Source organism: Cupressus sempervirens, chromosome 7 (genome assembly GCF_028749045.1).
Source record: "Cupressus sempervirens isolate cs-2001-9-10 chromosome 7, ASM2874904v1, whole genome shotgun sequence".
NCBI classification, from domain to species: Eukaryota; Viridiplantae; Streptophyta; class Pinopsida; order Cupressales; family Cupressaceae; genus Cupressus; species Cupressus sempervirens.
In genome coordinates, this window is record NC_143124.1 from 89,723,144 (window position 1) to 89,738,207 (window position 15,064).

Sequence of the window (15,064 nt, forward strand, 5' to 3'; positions counted from 1 at the left end):
CAAAGAATTTATGGAGTATGTACAGTACTTTCCTGATCAATCACCACAAACTAACAATCTCCCACTTGAGGACTAATCAGACTCCACACTAGACAACAATCTCCCACTTGGAGATTGATCTTGTAGCAATACCACTACCACATGGGGCTCCCACTAGATCAAACCACCCTGGATTGTGTTGTTCTTTTATTCTTGTTTATTCTCGAAGACCAAACAAAGCTAAAGAGGAATTCAACTTCTCTTGTATCACTACCTTGGTAAACATATCCACTGGATTTTCATCTATATGTATCTTATCTAGCTTTAATTGTCCATAATCCAAAACTAAACAAATGAAATGGTACCACAACTGTATGTGTTTTGTCTTTAAATGTAGACAAGAATTCTTTGCAAGATGAATGACACTCTAGCTATCTGTAAACAAATAATTATCCCTCTAAGGGTGTCCCAATTCTTCCAAGAAGAACTAAAGCCATATCATCTCCTTGGTTGCCTCTGTAGCAACAACATAGTCTGCCTCTATAGTGGATAAAGCATTAACCTTCTGTAATTGAGAAACCAAGCTCACAACTGCCCCACTAATAGTAAATACATAACATGTAGTAATCTGCCTGGTATCAATATCCCCTACCAAATTTGAGTCAACATATCCCTATCAATTAGTAGTAGAGCCCCCAAAGTGTAAACACTTATTGGATGTTCCTCTCAACTATCTGAGAATCCATTTAACTTAATTCCAATGCTCAATTCCTGGATGACTCATATACCTTCTAATGACTCCCATTGCATGTGCAATATCTAGCCTTATACATATCATAGCATACATCAAGCTTCCTATAGCTAAAACATAGGGTACCTTTGACATCTTATCCTCCTCTTCTTGTGTCTTGGGACACATCTCCTTAGTCAACTTCAAATGACTAGGTAAAGGTGTGTTGGAAGCTTTAGCATTGTCCATAGAGAACCTTTGCAAGACCTTCTCAACATAATCAACCTGAAATAGCATCAATTTCCTATTCTTCCTATCTCTGCAAATCTACATACCAAGGATTTGTTTTGCTGCCCCCAAATCCTTCATAGACAATGCATGTGCTAACTAGCATTTCAACCCCTTAATCCGATCCATGTTAGACCTAGCTACAAGCATATCATCAACATATAAATATAAAATAATGTAGCTATCATCATCCAACCTCTTAAAGTAAACACAATGATTTGAATGACACCTACTATATACATGCACATGTATAAAACTATCAAATTTCAGATACCATTGTCAAGGTACTTGCTTCAAGGCATATAAAATTTTCTTCAATTTGTACACTAAGTTTTCCTTACCTTTGACCTCAAATCCCTATGGCCAAGTCATATATATCTCTTCATCCAAATCACCATGAAGGAAGGTTGTTCAACATTAAGCTACTCTAAATGCAAATCTTTAGTAGCCACAATACTTAAAATAGTATGGATAGAAGTCATCTTAACAAGAGGAGGAAATATCTCATCAAAATCAATGTCCTTTTTTTGTTCCAATCCTTTTACAACTAACCTAGCTTTAAATCTTTTCTTATCTCCATCTTATTCTTTTAACTTGTAAACCCACTTATTCTATCAAGCCCTTTTACCTACAGACAATTTGCATAAATCCCAAGTCATATTTTTCAACAAAGAGTCCATTTCTTCTTTCATTGCAAACTCCAACTCAATCTTAGTATCCACCTATATAGCTTCATCATAACATTCAAGTTCACTAACATCAGTAAGTAAAATAGAATACAAAGAGGGAGAAAATCTTTCTAGAGGTCTAATTTTCCTTGTTGACCATCTAAAATTCACTGGTGTGTGTGGTATTTGTTGTTGCACATCATGAAGAATGGATGGAACATCATTTTTTGGAGTATCATCCAACACTACATAATCATCTTCTTTCTTCTCATGTTGTTGCAACAGATCTTTGTACAACACTTTCTCATTGAATATGACATCCTTGCTTTTGACAATTTTACAATTTTCAAAATCCCAAAGCCTATAACCAAATGCATTAATGCCATATCCAAAAAAAACACATTTCTTTGACTTATCTTCTAGCTTGGTTTTATTTTCAAAATCTATATGAGCAAATACTTTACAACTAAAGGTTTTGAGAAAAGAATAATTCACCTTCTTACCAGTCCATGCTTCCTTTGGAATACCACAACCCAAAGGATTAGGGGGACCTCTATTAATCAAATATACAATAGTATTGATAGCCTCCACCCACATGTGTAAGGGAAAACTAGCATGCAATCTCATGCTCCTTGCACGCTCTATTATAGTCTTGTTCATGCGTTCAGCCACTCCATTTTCCTGTGGAGTCCTTGGAATAATTTTTTGTCTAATAATACCATTAGTGGAGCAACAATCTTCAAATTCATGACTACAATACTCACTACCATTATTAGATCTGGGACATTTTAATTTCTTACCAGTCTCATTTTCAACCAATCATTTCCATTTCTTGAAAGTTTGAAATACATCAGATTTCTATCTAAGTAAATAAATCTATACTTTTCTAGTTGCATCATCAATGAATGTAACATAATAATGAGAGCCACGAAGGGAAGATACCTAATCCAGTCCCCATACATCAGTATGCATAGGCTGTAATTTCTCCTTTTTATTTTCCTTCCCAGTCTTCACAAAACTCACTCTCTTTTGTTTTTCATACACACAACTTTCATAGAAATCCATATTAACACATTTCAGACTTGGTAAACCTTGCTTTGAATGAAGTAATTTCATACCCTTCTCACTGATGTGCCCTAGTTTTTTGTGCCACATCACTATATCAAAATCTATAGTAGCTATTTATTTTCCCTACTCAACTACAACAACTATTTTTGAACATTCATTTTTCTTTGAAACAATTAAAGTAGAAGGAACAATATGACCTATACAAAGATATAAGGTGCCTACTTTCACACCTTTTACTACTACAAGGGAACCTTTTGAAACCTTCCAATTTTTATCATTAAAAGTAACTACACAACTCTCATCACCAAGTTGCCTTGCTAAAATTAAATTCCTACTTACCCTTGGAACATGTCTTACCTCATTTAGTAACCAATGATTCCCATTCTACAACTTAATCTTAAATTTTCTCTTTTCAACAATCTGACAGGCTTCATTATCCCCCAAATAAACAAGTCCAAATCAATGAAATAACCTCTATGAGGTGTAGCATGAAATGAAGCACCATAATCTAAAACCCATGAATCATCAACACTTTCTAAAGACAAAAGCAAAGCATCTTCTTTGGACTTGTTACTTACCACATTTTCCTCCTTGTCCCCACTGCTTTATCTCCTTTTTTCTTTTGAGTCCAACAATCTTTCTTTCTATGCCCTAGTTTCCCATAGTACCAACAGTTGTTCAGTCCTCTCAATTTAGACCTCCTCCCCTTTGACTTTCCTCTTGATTTCTCATGATTTTTGGAATTACTTCATCTCTCAGTCATTCTGCCTTTGCTTTGTGCATTCAAAGCACTCCCTAATGTAGATCCACCTAAGGATTTCCTATGATTTTTCTCACTCAAAATAACATCAATCACATAATCATATTTTAGGGTACTAGATCCAAGAACAAAATTACTCACAACCATTAGCAAGCCATTCTAGCTTTCAGGAAAAGAACACAAAATCAAGAGAGCCCTAATTTCTTCATCAAATTGATACCCACAGAAGATAACTAACTAGTAATAGTATTAAACTCATTTAAATGAACTACAATGGATCCACCTTTTGTCATTTTCATATTAAATAAATGCTTCATGAGAAATACCTTATTTGAAGCCGAGGGTTTTTCATACTATTTTCCTAGGTTTTACCTTAACTCTTCTGTTGTCTTCACTTTTGTAATATTAAATGCCACCAATGGTGCTAGGCATAATTAAATGCTTCCAAGTGCCTTTCTATCCAAAAGATCTTAGTCATCATTTGACATAGATCCCTAATTCTTGGTTTTGCCTTCCAATGACTTCCATAAATCCTTTTGTTAAAGATAGTCTTCCGTTTGCATCTCCCATAACTGAAAGTTCTACCCATTAAACCTGTCAACCCTTAGCTTACCCTCATTTTCTATCACTCCCACTCAACCATGAGACCCCACTCAACTGTGAGACTTTCCTGCAGAGGATAACTAAAAAACAACTATGCTCTGATACCAATTGTTAGGATTAAACCATGAACAAAAATAACAATTACATGTAAATATAAAAAATATCAAAAAATAATAGATCACATAGAAAAGAACACAACACACCAAGATTTAACATATTCACCCAATCCCTAGCCTATGTCCACTAAACATCAAGTCTAATATTATTACGATCTAGTGATTACAACCTGATTACAATCTATAATCCCTTACAGCTCAATACCACTACAAAAATCAATTTTTGACAACAATGAAAGAATCCCTAACCATAAGCTCTTTTATACAAGTATTTTTACCACTTAAAGGTCATAATTAATAATTACATGTTAGCTCAAAATCCTGATAAAATAAGGCTCCAAAAAAAAAATTAGCCCCAAGGAATTTATGAAGTATGTATAGTACTTTCTTGATTAGTCACCAGAAACTAACACTACAATGTGTTTAGAATAAGGATGACATTTTCACATCACAAGATAAGTATCTTAAGGATTTGTTGACAAGATTTGGATTGGAAAAGTGTAAACATTTTGGAACACCTGTGGTGACTAGATGTAAGTTAGCAGACAAAGATGACTTGCCTAGTGCACTCCAAACAAGATAAACCCAATGCATTTGGGATTGTGGCAAGATTTCAAGTAGATGTTGTAGAGACACATCTTGTCACAGTAAAAGAAATTTTTAGATATTTGAAAGGAACTTCAAATTATGGTTTATGGTATGACAAATCACATGACTTCACGTTATGTACATCTATTGATGTTGATTGGGAAGGAAATTTTGATGACAAAAAAGGAGTGGTGGGTAATTTTTCTTGGGAGGAAGATTGGTTTCTTGGCTAAGAAATAATTAGGCTTACATTTCAAAAAGTATAGTAGAGGAAGAATATGTAGCAGTAACAAACAATTTTAATCATATAATTTGGATGAAGAAAATGTTGAAGGATATTGGACTTAAATTTACTGAGCCTATTATCATATAGTGTTAGAATACAAGTATAGTTACCATGCCAAAGAATCTAGTGTTACATTCAAAGATAAATGACATTGAAATTAAGTGTCACTTTTTGAGAGAAAACGTACTAGAGAAAGAGACTAGGTTGGAGTATGTTAGCAAAAAGGAGTAGACAGAAAACATATTCACAAAACCTTAGCTAAGGATACATTTGAGTGTTTGAGGGGAATTCTTGGAGTTATGCCCTAACCTTCTTCATTTGTCTAGACTAGATGCTCGATGCTTCTCCCATGGTGATGTATTTAAGCTAATTCATTAAGGACACTTGCTAGTGGTATTTAATAGTGTCTTTGGACACTTGAGCCTTTCAAATATATTTAGGAAATGATTGATTTGGCATAATGATACCTTTTTCATTAATGTTAATGGGGAGAGTAATGTACATGAAAATCACTTAAACACCTTGGGGGAGAGTTATACATTATTTATGCATGCAAGAGAGTAATATATATTGATTGTTATTCAATGGGGGAGATGTCATTTATGGTTGTAATTAGAACATCAAAAAATATTTACAACCTGTCTTCATGCGTTGGCACGAATGGATGAGTAAAGGAAGATGAGGAAGAAATATATTTTGGTATTCATGGCAGTTAGATGTATTTCATCTATGTTTCCACCAATTCCAAAGAGGAAGATTGTTAGCATGAATGTGTGATGTTTCTATATCAAGGATGTTTTCATATTGCTAAATAGATGATTGCGTGCTTATGTGTTTCATTCATGATAGTGTTTTTCATTGATGTCAACATATTAGTTTTTTGGATAGTTTAGCCAGAGTTATAGAGGAACATTCATTTGGGGAGGTTTGTGGTTAGTGAGTTAAGTTATATGTAGTTAGAGAAGAATCCAGGAACATGTGATCTATATTTGCAAAAGAAGAGTTGTAGTTTTTCATGAGTTACATAAGATTTTTTGGAGTTTCCAGTAATCAATTACTGGTAGTTGTGCTATATCTTTCCAATAAGGCTAAGGATCATTCAATGGTGGTGAATGATGGTTGAAGATATATTGAGGATGCTTCAAGGTTTACATGGAAGAATCAAATGTTCATTTTGTGATAAGTTATGAAGTCTTTTCAGTGTATTATTCCCAAGAAGGTGACTATTTCTTAAATCTTTATGGTAAGTTCTTTTTTGTAATAAAAACATGTAATGTATTATCTTTACAAGGTCCTATATCATTCATTTTTTAAATTGAGAAAGCCTCAAGGATAAATCAATACTTATTTTAGGACATGGTATAAAGGAAATACATTTTCCTTGGGGTTGAGTATCTAGTGTGGATATTATGTTATGCGAGATTAAATTGAAATTTGATGAAGTTAGAGTACAAATTGATGTCAACATGATGTAGTTTGATCTTTAAGGTATGTGCAGGATCATGAGAGGCCAAAAAGTGGTGATATGACTTTGATGAAATGAAAAGGGTTTCCTAAGGATATTATTATCTTTCCATTGATATAATTGTTGTCAAATTATGAGTTTAGTAATTAATTATTTCTTATTTTATTTGGCGATACCTATAAAGTGTTGATTTACATACTGATTGAAAAAAATGTTATAACTTTAAAATGGTATAACTTTTTCAAAATATGAAAGGTGCATCAAATTCTATGTTTTTCCTACCATGAGAAAAAAAATGTATAATTTTGAGAGAGTTAAGGTGCTCAAACACGAGATTTGTTTTATACTAATAAATGTTGTAGTAGAAAATTGAAAAATAATGATTTACTTGGAATAAAATTACAAAAAAAATTAGATCACATTGGATGTATGAGTCTACTTTATATATAGTAGAATCTTAAAACAAAATATTATCACTTGATTGTGATTAAGTTGGTTAGACATACACCTACTTCTTCTTTTTTCCTAAAAGTTTTTTACTTTTGCATTGAAATTCCAAATTTTGACCAGTTGAATTATTTTTTAATCAGAAAAGGGCTAGTATTCTAGAAACTACATTCAATTTACTATAGGTAGAAGTTGTTGTTTAGTTAGATTAAGAACTTGGATATATTATTGTGAAGATCGTTAACTGAAGACAATTTTGAGGCTATTTGAATAGTGGATTCATATGTCCTATTTTTAACTCCTACTGGGGTTGGAATCTATCAATAGGGATTCAAAGTCCTCTAGTATGGACACATATGTACTCATTGTATTTCATTTCCTCCTAAAAACATTCATTCTTACACAAGAACTTTCATATTAGTACATCATCTTCTAGGAATCATTCCCACTAGGGTTTTCCCTTTGATCAAGGGTTTCCCTAGTTAACAAATCTAGTGTTATTATGAATGGTTATCTTTCTATGGTTGCTGCATATTTTGAGTATATGTTTCATGTTTGATAAAGTTATTAAAAGCTTTTTTAAGCACATAAATGATCCCCACTCCACCCCCCCTTGCTCAGTTATCTTGATGGACATTACTTTCTTACAAAAGATTAAGTCTTTTAATGTCTCATTAGTTATTTCTTGTTCTTAACTAAATTGTAGATTTTTCATCTTACTTGGATAGGCATTTCTTTGAATCAATTCTCATTCTTTAAAATATGGTAAACCTATTTATTGTGTTCAAATGAGCTAAGCTACCTGGTTTACAATTCAGAGTTGTAGTCTAATCATTAGTAGTATGGAGGAATATGAACCCCTAAACGTCAACATGCTAAGTAAAGGGCTATAATAATGATTTAATGATTATATTTCTATGGATAAACTTCAACATGCTACTACGATTGATGTAATCAACTATTTAGGGCTTCCAATCTTTGAGATTAATAGGTGAAATGATATGCAAAGGGAAGTATCTTTTGGAAATTTTGTGAGATTTTTAAGAGTTGTATGAAAAAAATTTAAATGTCATTTGTACAAATAATTTATGAAGAATGAATTTGGTTCAAAGAAAACAAGAGCATGTGTTAGATAACTTCTTTGAGTATGATAAAAATGTTTATCAACCATTAAAGAAGTAACTTTTAAGAAAGTATAAGATGTTGACACCTTCTAATCAAAGACATTGTTGTTTCCCCCTAAGTTTGGATAGAATTATGGAGATTCTTCCTCCAATACGTTCATGGGTACAAATTTTGTTGTCTTTGATTGGTGTCTCTAGTAATTTTGTGCCTACAAATGTTTTAAGTTGGGATTGGTTTCTATCATTGTTTAGTGCATCCAAATATCATAAGGTCATTTTATTTGTGTGATGAGTAGATTCAAGGATGGGTTCTATAAGAAATTCTTTCTTCATGTTTTTTCCTTAAAAGTTTTTTTTGATAAATATAGTGTTCTTACTTGTGTGGATCTTGTATGATTGTTGTTTTTTAAAAATATATTTTTCAATTTTTTAATTGTCAAATATTTACCTAAAATTGATTTACCCTCCCTCTCAATATATTTGTGTGCTCATCAAGAATATATATTATTCAACTTTTCAAGAGGAAATGTGATCTCTAGACTTAGAAATGCATTAATTGTAGGACATCATGACTTTACTATTATATTATAAGTTTATTACTTCTAGCCAAGATCATAATGCATATAAAATACAAATCGAGATGCACAGAAACAATGTTATATAGGAGAGAGGGGGTCTTAATTGTTGAACTTGACTTCATGTTGCTCAGAAGCTTATGTGCTAATTTCAAATTACTCTTAGATTTTTACATCAACTTACTTGTCAAGTCCTCTAAAGATTTGAAGTTCACCTGGACAAATATGATGTTACATATGCATGCTCTTTGTGGAAGCATCCAAAATGGTCCAAAAAAGTGATAAGACTGATTAATATACACAAATCATGTTTTATAATGTTCTAATGTGAGACCACATGAATGATTGTTTTTTGAAATTTAGAAATATTTTTTGAGAATATGCATTAATAGGATACTGTATTGGCTTCCCTCCCCTTCTCATTATAATGAGACAACTTACAATAATAACATACAGATAGATATTCCCTCGCCGATTCATTGTTATTAGACAACTTACAATAATAGCATACAAATGGACATCCACGATGTATACATTAAAGCAATCAAAGTTCAAGAAATATGAAGAAATTATTTCTAAATCACTATAAATTACTAAATAGAAATGACGACAGCTAACACCCATCGTCCACAATTGATAAGGTAGCAATGATATGTGTATGTCTTGAGTCAAAAGTAAACATATCATTTGTAGACTACTTATATGAAAATAACTAATAATTAACAAGATTCAATGTCCCCAACAATAATTCATGTGGTATTGAAGTGCCTTTGTACAAAAAGTTTACTCGAAACGCTAAACGAACATTTAAAAATATAACAAAGACCAATTAAAAAACATGGACAATTAACTATGTTCAAGATCGGAATGATTAGTCTAAGCCTATTTAGTAGACGCAACTCATAAAATGTCTCTAGTGGGATCATGCCACTTTTTAATCTGATCGACCACGTGGTAGTGGTAATCTACACTAGTCGCAGCCGGCGGGCGTCGTCCATCCCTTGACCACACATCTAAATAAACACATAAATCGAGTGGCTATTAATATCTTCTTGTTCCTCATCGCCTGCAATACAATTCCTATACGTTTCCTTTGGCAAGGGGCATACTAGCAAAGAAATGGCTTCCCCTGCAATCCATGCTGGTGAATCTTTCACTAGTCCAAATTGGGGTAACAATTTTGTTGCTGTAGAGAGTGTCCAGGAGCTTGCAGTTAAGAGCCCCAATGAGATTCCTGAGAGATACATCAGATCAGAAGATGAGAGGCCATCTTCAACATCCCTTCCTTCTTTATTGACAGTTCCTGTAATCGACATGGAAAAGGTTCGCTTGCCTTCTGATAATGAGGAAAGAAAGAAGGAGATGGGTATTCTTTCTAAGGCATGCGTAGAATGGGGCTTCTTTCAGGTATCATAAAGTTCTTTCACAATATATGGCTAGAGCCCACATATATTTTTTAGCATTTGGGTTTTTATTTGTGCTGATGACGCTTTGATCCTCAGGTTGTCAACCATGGAATTCCGCATTCTTTGATAGATCGCATGAGAGGAGTGGCAAATGAATTCTTTAGCCTTTCCTCAGAAGAGAAGCAAAGGTATGCTCCTCATCCAGGCGATGCTCAAGGATATGGAAATATGTTTGTGGTTGATGAAGATCAGAAGTTGGACTGGGGTGACTTGATGGCTTTGGCACTTATGCCTCAAAAACTTGTGAACTTAGCTCTGTGGCCAACCACACCATCGGATTACAGGTACTGGGTTTGTTCCTTATGTGCATATTTGTAGTAGTTGGTAGTTTTTACATTATTCAGTTTCCATGAATTCTAGTAATTCCCAAGTTTGTTTGTCCCTACCTATGATAGGATTCTTATATAATTCGAGTCAATGTGAACCAAAGCCTACCTCTTTGCTCGTGTCCCTATAATTGGGGTTTATCCTTATTGTGATGCGTAAGCCTTGACTTTGCTACCAAGGAATAGTTCCCCTGGTCACATATGTCAACTTTATTCGCCCAAGTTAGATCTAGGTATGCCTAGTCTCTAATACAGCTCAAGTCAGTCTTTAGCTTAAGCCTATCCTCAATATTGGTTGCGTCCCAACCTTGAGATGGGTTCAAGCTCCCAACTAGCCTAACTATCATACTAGACCAATCAATAGTTGCCAAGTTGTATATGTTAACTAAGTCACTCAAGTTAGATCTAGCTATGCCTAGTCTCTAAAGCAGCTCAAGTGAATCTTTAGCTTAAGCCTATCCTCAACATTGTTCGTGGCCCAACTTTGAGATGGGTTCAAGCTCCAAACCAACGTAACTATCATACTAGACCAAGCAATAGTTCCATGGTTGCATATGTTAACTAATTGACCCAAGTTAGATCTAAATATGCCTAGTCTCTAAGGTGACTCAAGTCAATCCTTAGCTGAAGCCTATCCTCAACATTAGTCATGGCCCAATCTTGAGATGGGTTCAAGTTCCAAACCATCCTAACTATCATACTAGACCAAGCAATTGTTCCCTAGTTGCATATGTTAACTAATTCACTCAAGTTAGAGATCTAAGGATGCCTAGTCTCTAAGGCAGTTCAAGTGAGTCTTTAGCTTAATCTTATCCTCAACATTGGTCGTGGCCCAACCTTGAGATGGGTTCAAGCTCCAAACTCACCTAACTATCATACTAGACAAATCAATAGTTCCCTAGTTGCATATGTTAGTTAATTCACCCAAGTTTGATCTAGGTATGCTTAGTCTCTAAGACAACTCAAGTTAGTCCTTGACTTAAGCTATCCTCAACATTGGTTATGGCCCAACCTTGAGATGGGTTCAAGCTCCATACCAACCTAACTACCATTCTAGACCAAGCAATAATTTCCTAGGAGCATATGTTAACTAATTCACCCAAGTTAAATCTAGGTATGCCTAGTCTCTAAGGTAGCTCAAGTCAATCTTTAGCTTAAACCTATCCTCAACATTAGTTAAGGCCCAACCTTGAGATGGGTTCAAGCGCCAAACCTACCCAACCATCATTGTAGTTCTATAATACTAGATCAAAACTATGTTTGTGGGTAGTAGTGTTTATTGTGTCATACAAGTAACTTGGGTCACCTAAGTCATTGAGCTAGTTCAATTTTTGAAGCAGTCTAAGTCAATTAATTTATTCTTTACTTATGTGAATCTAATTTGGCAAACTTGAAATGTTTGCACTTTGTCAATTCATAAGACTATTGTGACAAGACAACATTTGTCAATTACTTGTATACAACTTTGCAAAAAAGTAATTCTCTCCTTTGTAATTAACTATGAGTATCCTTTTGTATGTTACTCTCTTGAGTAATTGTTTGTTCTTACATCATCATGTTAATTATTGCACATTTATAATTCTTTCTACAAAATTTGGGTGAGAATTATACCTTTATGACAAGTATTGTTTATTGAGAATAAAATTAGTATTAAAATCTACCTATGCTTATAGAGTTAATCCTTTATATATATGTATGTATGTATGTATCTACACACACACACACACACACACACACACACACACACACACACACATATATATATATATATATATATATATATGTATGTATGTATATATACACATATATATGTATATATATGTATATGTATGTATATGTATATGTGTGTGTGTGTGTGTGTGTGTGTGTGTGTGTGTGTGTGTGTGTGTAAGATGCAAATTTATTATAGTAAAATTCTTTATATGCTACTGTAAATTGAAAATTTTATTTCTTTCTATGGTTATATTTTTAGAATGGTGTGATTTCATATGTTTTCTAAATGAACATTTTTAAAATTAAATTTGTGCTGCATATAGTAAACTCCCATTAATTCATTATCAAGCCATATTTTAACAAATATTATAATTTATAATTTAAAATATTTTGTTAATATTTTTAATTACTAGCTAATAATTTTTTCAATATCTAATTACAGAGATACATTACAAAGTTACACCACTCAAGTGGAAGGGGTGGCTCAAATGATCTTGAGTCTATTTGCTGAGAACTTACAATTAAAGAGAGGTTATTTCAAAGAAAAGTTTGGAGAAGATCCAATGATGACAGTAAGGATGAATTTATATCCACCTTGTCCTAGGCCTGATCTAGTGTTGGGGTTAAGCCCTCATTCAGACGGAGGTGCAATAACACTTTTGCTTCAGGATGACCAAATAGAAGGCCTTCAGGTTCGCAAGAACAATGAATGGATTCCTATTCAACCCATTCCTTATGCACTTGTTGTAAATATTGGTGATCTAATAGAGGTAAATGCTACTTTTAAGTTTCTTTTATTGATCAAGAAGTATCTAGTGTAAATAGTTTATAAAATATATTATCTAATATTTTAATTATGTTATAGGTGATGACAAATGGAACTTACAAGAGTATAGAACATCGAGCAGTGACAAACAAAGAGAAGACAAGATTATCTATTGCCATGTTTTATCATCCAGGCCTCAACGATGAAGTGGCTCCTGCATGCAACCTTGTCAATCGAGAACATCCCTCCTTATATAGAAAGTTCAAGCACCAAGAATATATTCATTATTACATGACTAAACAACTTGATGGAAAGAAATCTTTAGCTAGCTTTGCCAAACTATGTTAATAGCATTCAAGAAGTGTGTATGCATTAATGAGGGACAAAACTTGATCTATTTGATATTATATGGTAAATAAATGGTCAGTCAAATGTTGTACAAAATTACTAAGGAGAATAAATAATCATGATACACTTCCTTGTAGTTATTAAAGCATAATATTGTAGATGTGACATGAAATGTATGGTTGTATGTGATGTAATAAATTTCACCATGAATATAAGGAGAAGGCAAGAGGTTGGAGTGTATGTGAGCTATTTCTTTCTCTCAATTTTCCTATTTATGAATACAATTTTCAATAACATCCAACATTGTATATGTATCATTTCTTATAAGAAATACTATAACAAGTATTGATCTTTTTGAAATACACAATTTCCTAGATTTTTATGATTTGTCTTGGTATGATTTTTATTACTAATTCCAAAGTATTTTCTTATTATTTGTGTTATTTTCTTCCCCATGTTGTCAAAGTGAAAAAATCAAATGGGTATAGTTTTGGATAGGTTACCACGAAATAGAGGAAAGTGATTCATAATTGCATAATTGATGACTCTTTTATGTCTTTTAATTTTTAATGTAAAAATGGTAGGAACATATTCCATGTTTTATTCAACATTTGTTGTTGTAACAATTTTTTGTGCTTCATGGTTGATCCTTGATTCTTTTTTTTAATTAATGTTTTAATTTTTTGGGATACTTTGCATTACTTTTTGTAAGTGGTTTTCACTCCTTATTAATCATGTTAGAGTCATGTATGATATTAGAACTAAGTATGACATTAATGATGCTAGTGTGAAAAAGATTATTACCTAACTAGTTCTTGATGATAACTTATTAACATCTTAGATTTTCTTAGGTTCTAAATTAGTTTTTCTATAGTCTGTGGCAATCTAGAAATTCTTTAGAATGGTGTCATGTCTTATTGTTTATTTGTAATCATATAACATTTTAAAAAATTATACAATTACAATAGAATACTTATTAGAGAACAATAGGTAGTATCTCAATATCTTTAATTTTTTGTTAAATATTATATTATTATAATATTACTAAGAAAATTATAACTATATAATAATTTTTAAATCAAACTTATCAACCCATATTCTAAATACTCACAAAATAATAATAAATACAACACCCTACTCATAGACGTACTTAAAAACATAAAAATGATGCTTAGAACATTAGACTTAATCAGAAAATTGCTTATCCAAATACAATTGCCTCACTCTCATGACTGACATGCTATTTATACAAATTAATTTGTACATGGAAAATTGACCGAGCATCTTTGTAGTTTGTCGTTTGATTGGGGCATGGAAATTTATCAAGTCAGCCTACATTTTGCCTTGTACTATTTTGATAGCCTATTTGGGTTTTACACTTATTGGCCTTACATTTTAAGTGCCCAACATGTTTCTTCAGCCCGCATTGTGGTAGTTAGCTTCAATACGTACTTATTTGACCAAATCACATTCAAATTTCGGCCTACCTTCTTTGGCCCATGGCTATACAGCCACAAAAATGCACTTCCTTTACATTGCTTTTTCTAACTTTTTAAAAAATTAACTAAGTCCTCTCCTTCATATGGAAGTGCATTTTCGTGGCTGTGTAGATGTTGCCCCTTCTTTGGACCAAGTGTGAAATATGTGAATTTTCAAGACCAAGCCATCGTCCAAAAGGGCCCTGGCCTAATCTCTAGTTAATATATACACTATATATATATATATATCAAATTTACAAAAATAGAGTC

General features: G+C 32.9%; 1 protein-coding gene across 1 annotated transcript; it reads left to right on the plus strand.

The window, feature by feature from the left end:
• The first annotated feature begins 9,767 nt into the window (after nucleotides 1–9,767).
• LOC149545634 (protein LATERAL BRANCHING OXIDOREDUCTASE 1-like) lies at nucleotides 9,768–13,556 on the plus strand. Its single transcript, XM_089790750.1, has 4 exons — nucleotides 9,768–10,104; nucleotides 10,200–10,447; nucleotides 12,645–12,972; nucleotides 13,068–13,556. The coding sequence occupies exons 1-4, from the start codon at nucleotides 9,817–9,819 to the stop codon at nucleotides 13,314–13,316; spliced, it is 1,113 nt and encodes a 370-aa protein (XP_089646876.1). The 5' UTR covers nucleotides 9,768–9,816; the 3' UTR covers nucleotides 13,317–13,556.
• Nucleotides 13,557–15,064: the final 1,508 nt, after the last annotated feature.

Excerpts from the sequence above, each read along its gene's own strand:
- LOC149545634 (XM_089790750.1), top strand. The coding sequence starts at position 9,817 with ATGGCTTCCCCTGCAATCCATGCTGGTGAATCTTTCACTAGTCCAAAT. Across the intron at positions 10,105-10,199 it reads TAGAATGGGGCTTCTTTCAG|GTTGTCAACCATGGAATTCC; the intron begins GTATCATAAAGT and ends TTTGATCCTCAG. Across the intron at positions 10,448-12,644 it reads ACCACACCATCGGATTACAG|AGATACATTACAAAGTTACA; the intron begins GTACTGGGTTTG and ends ATCTAATTACAG.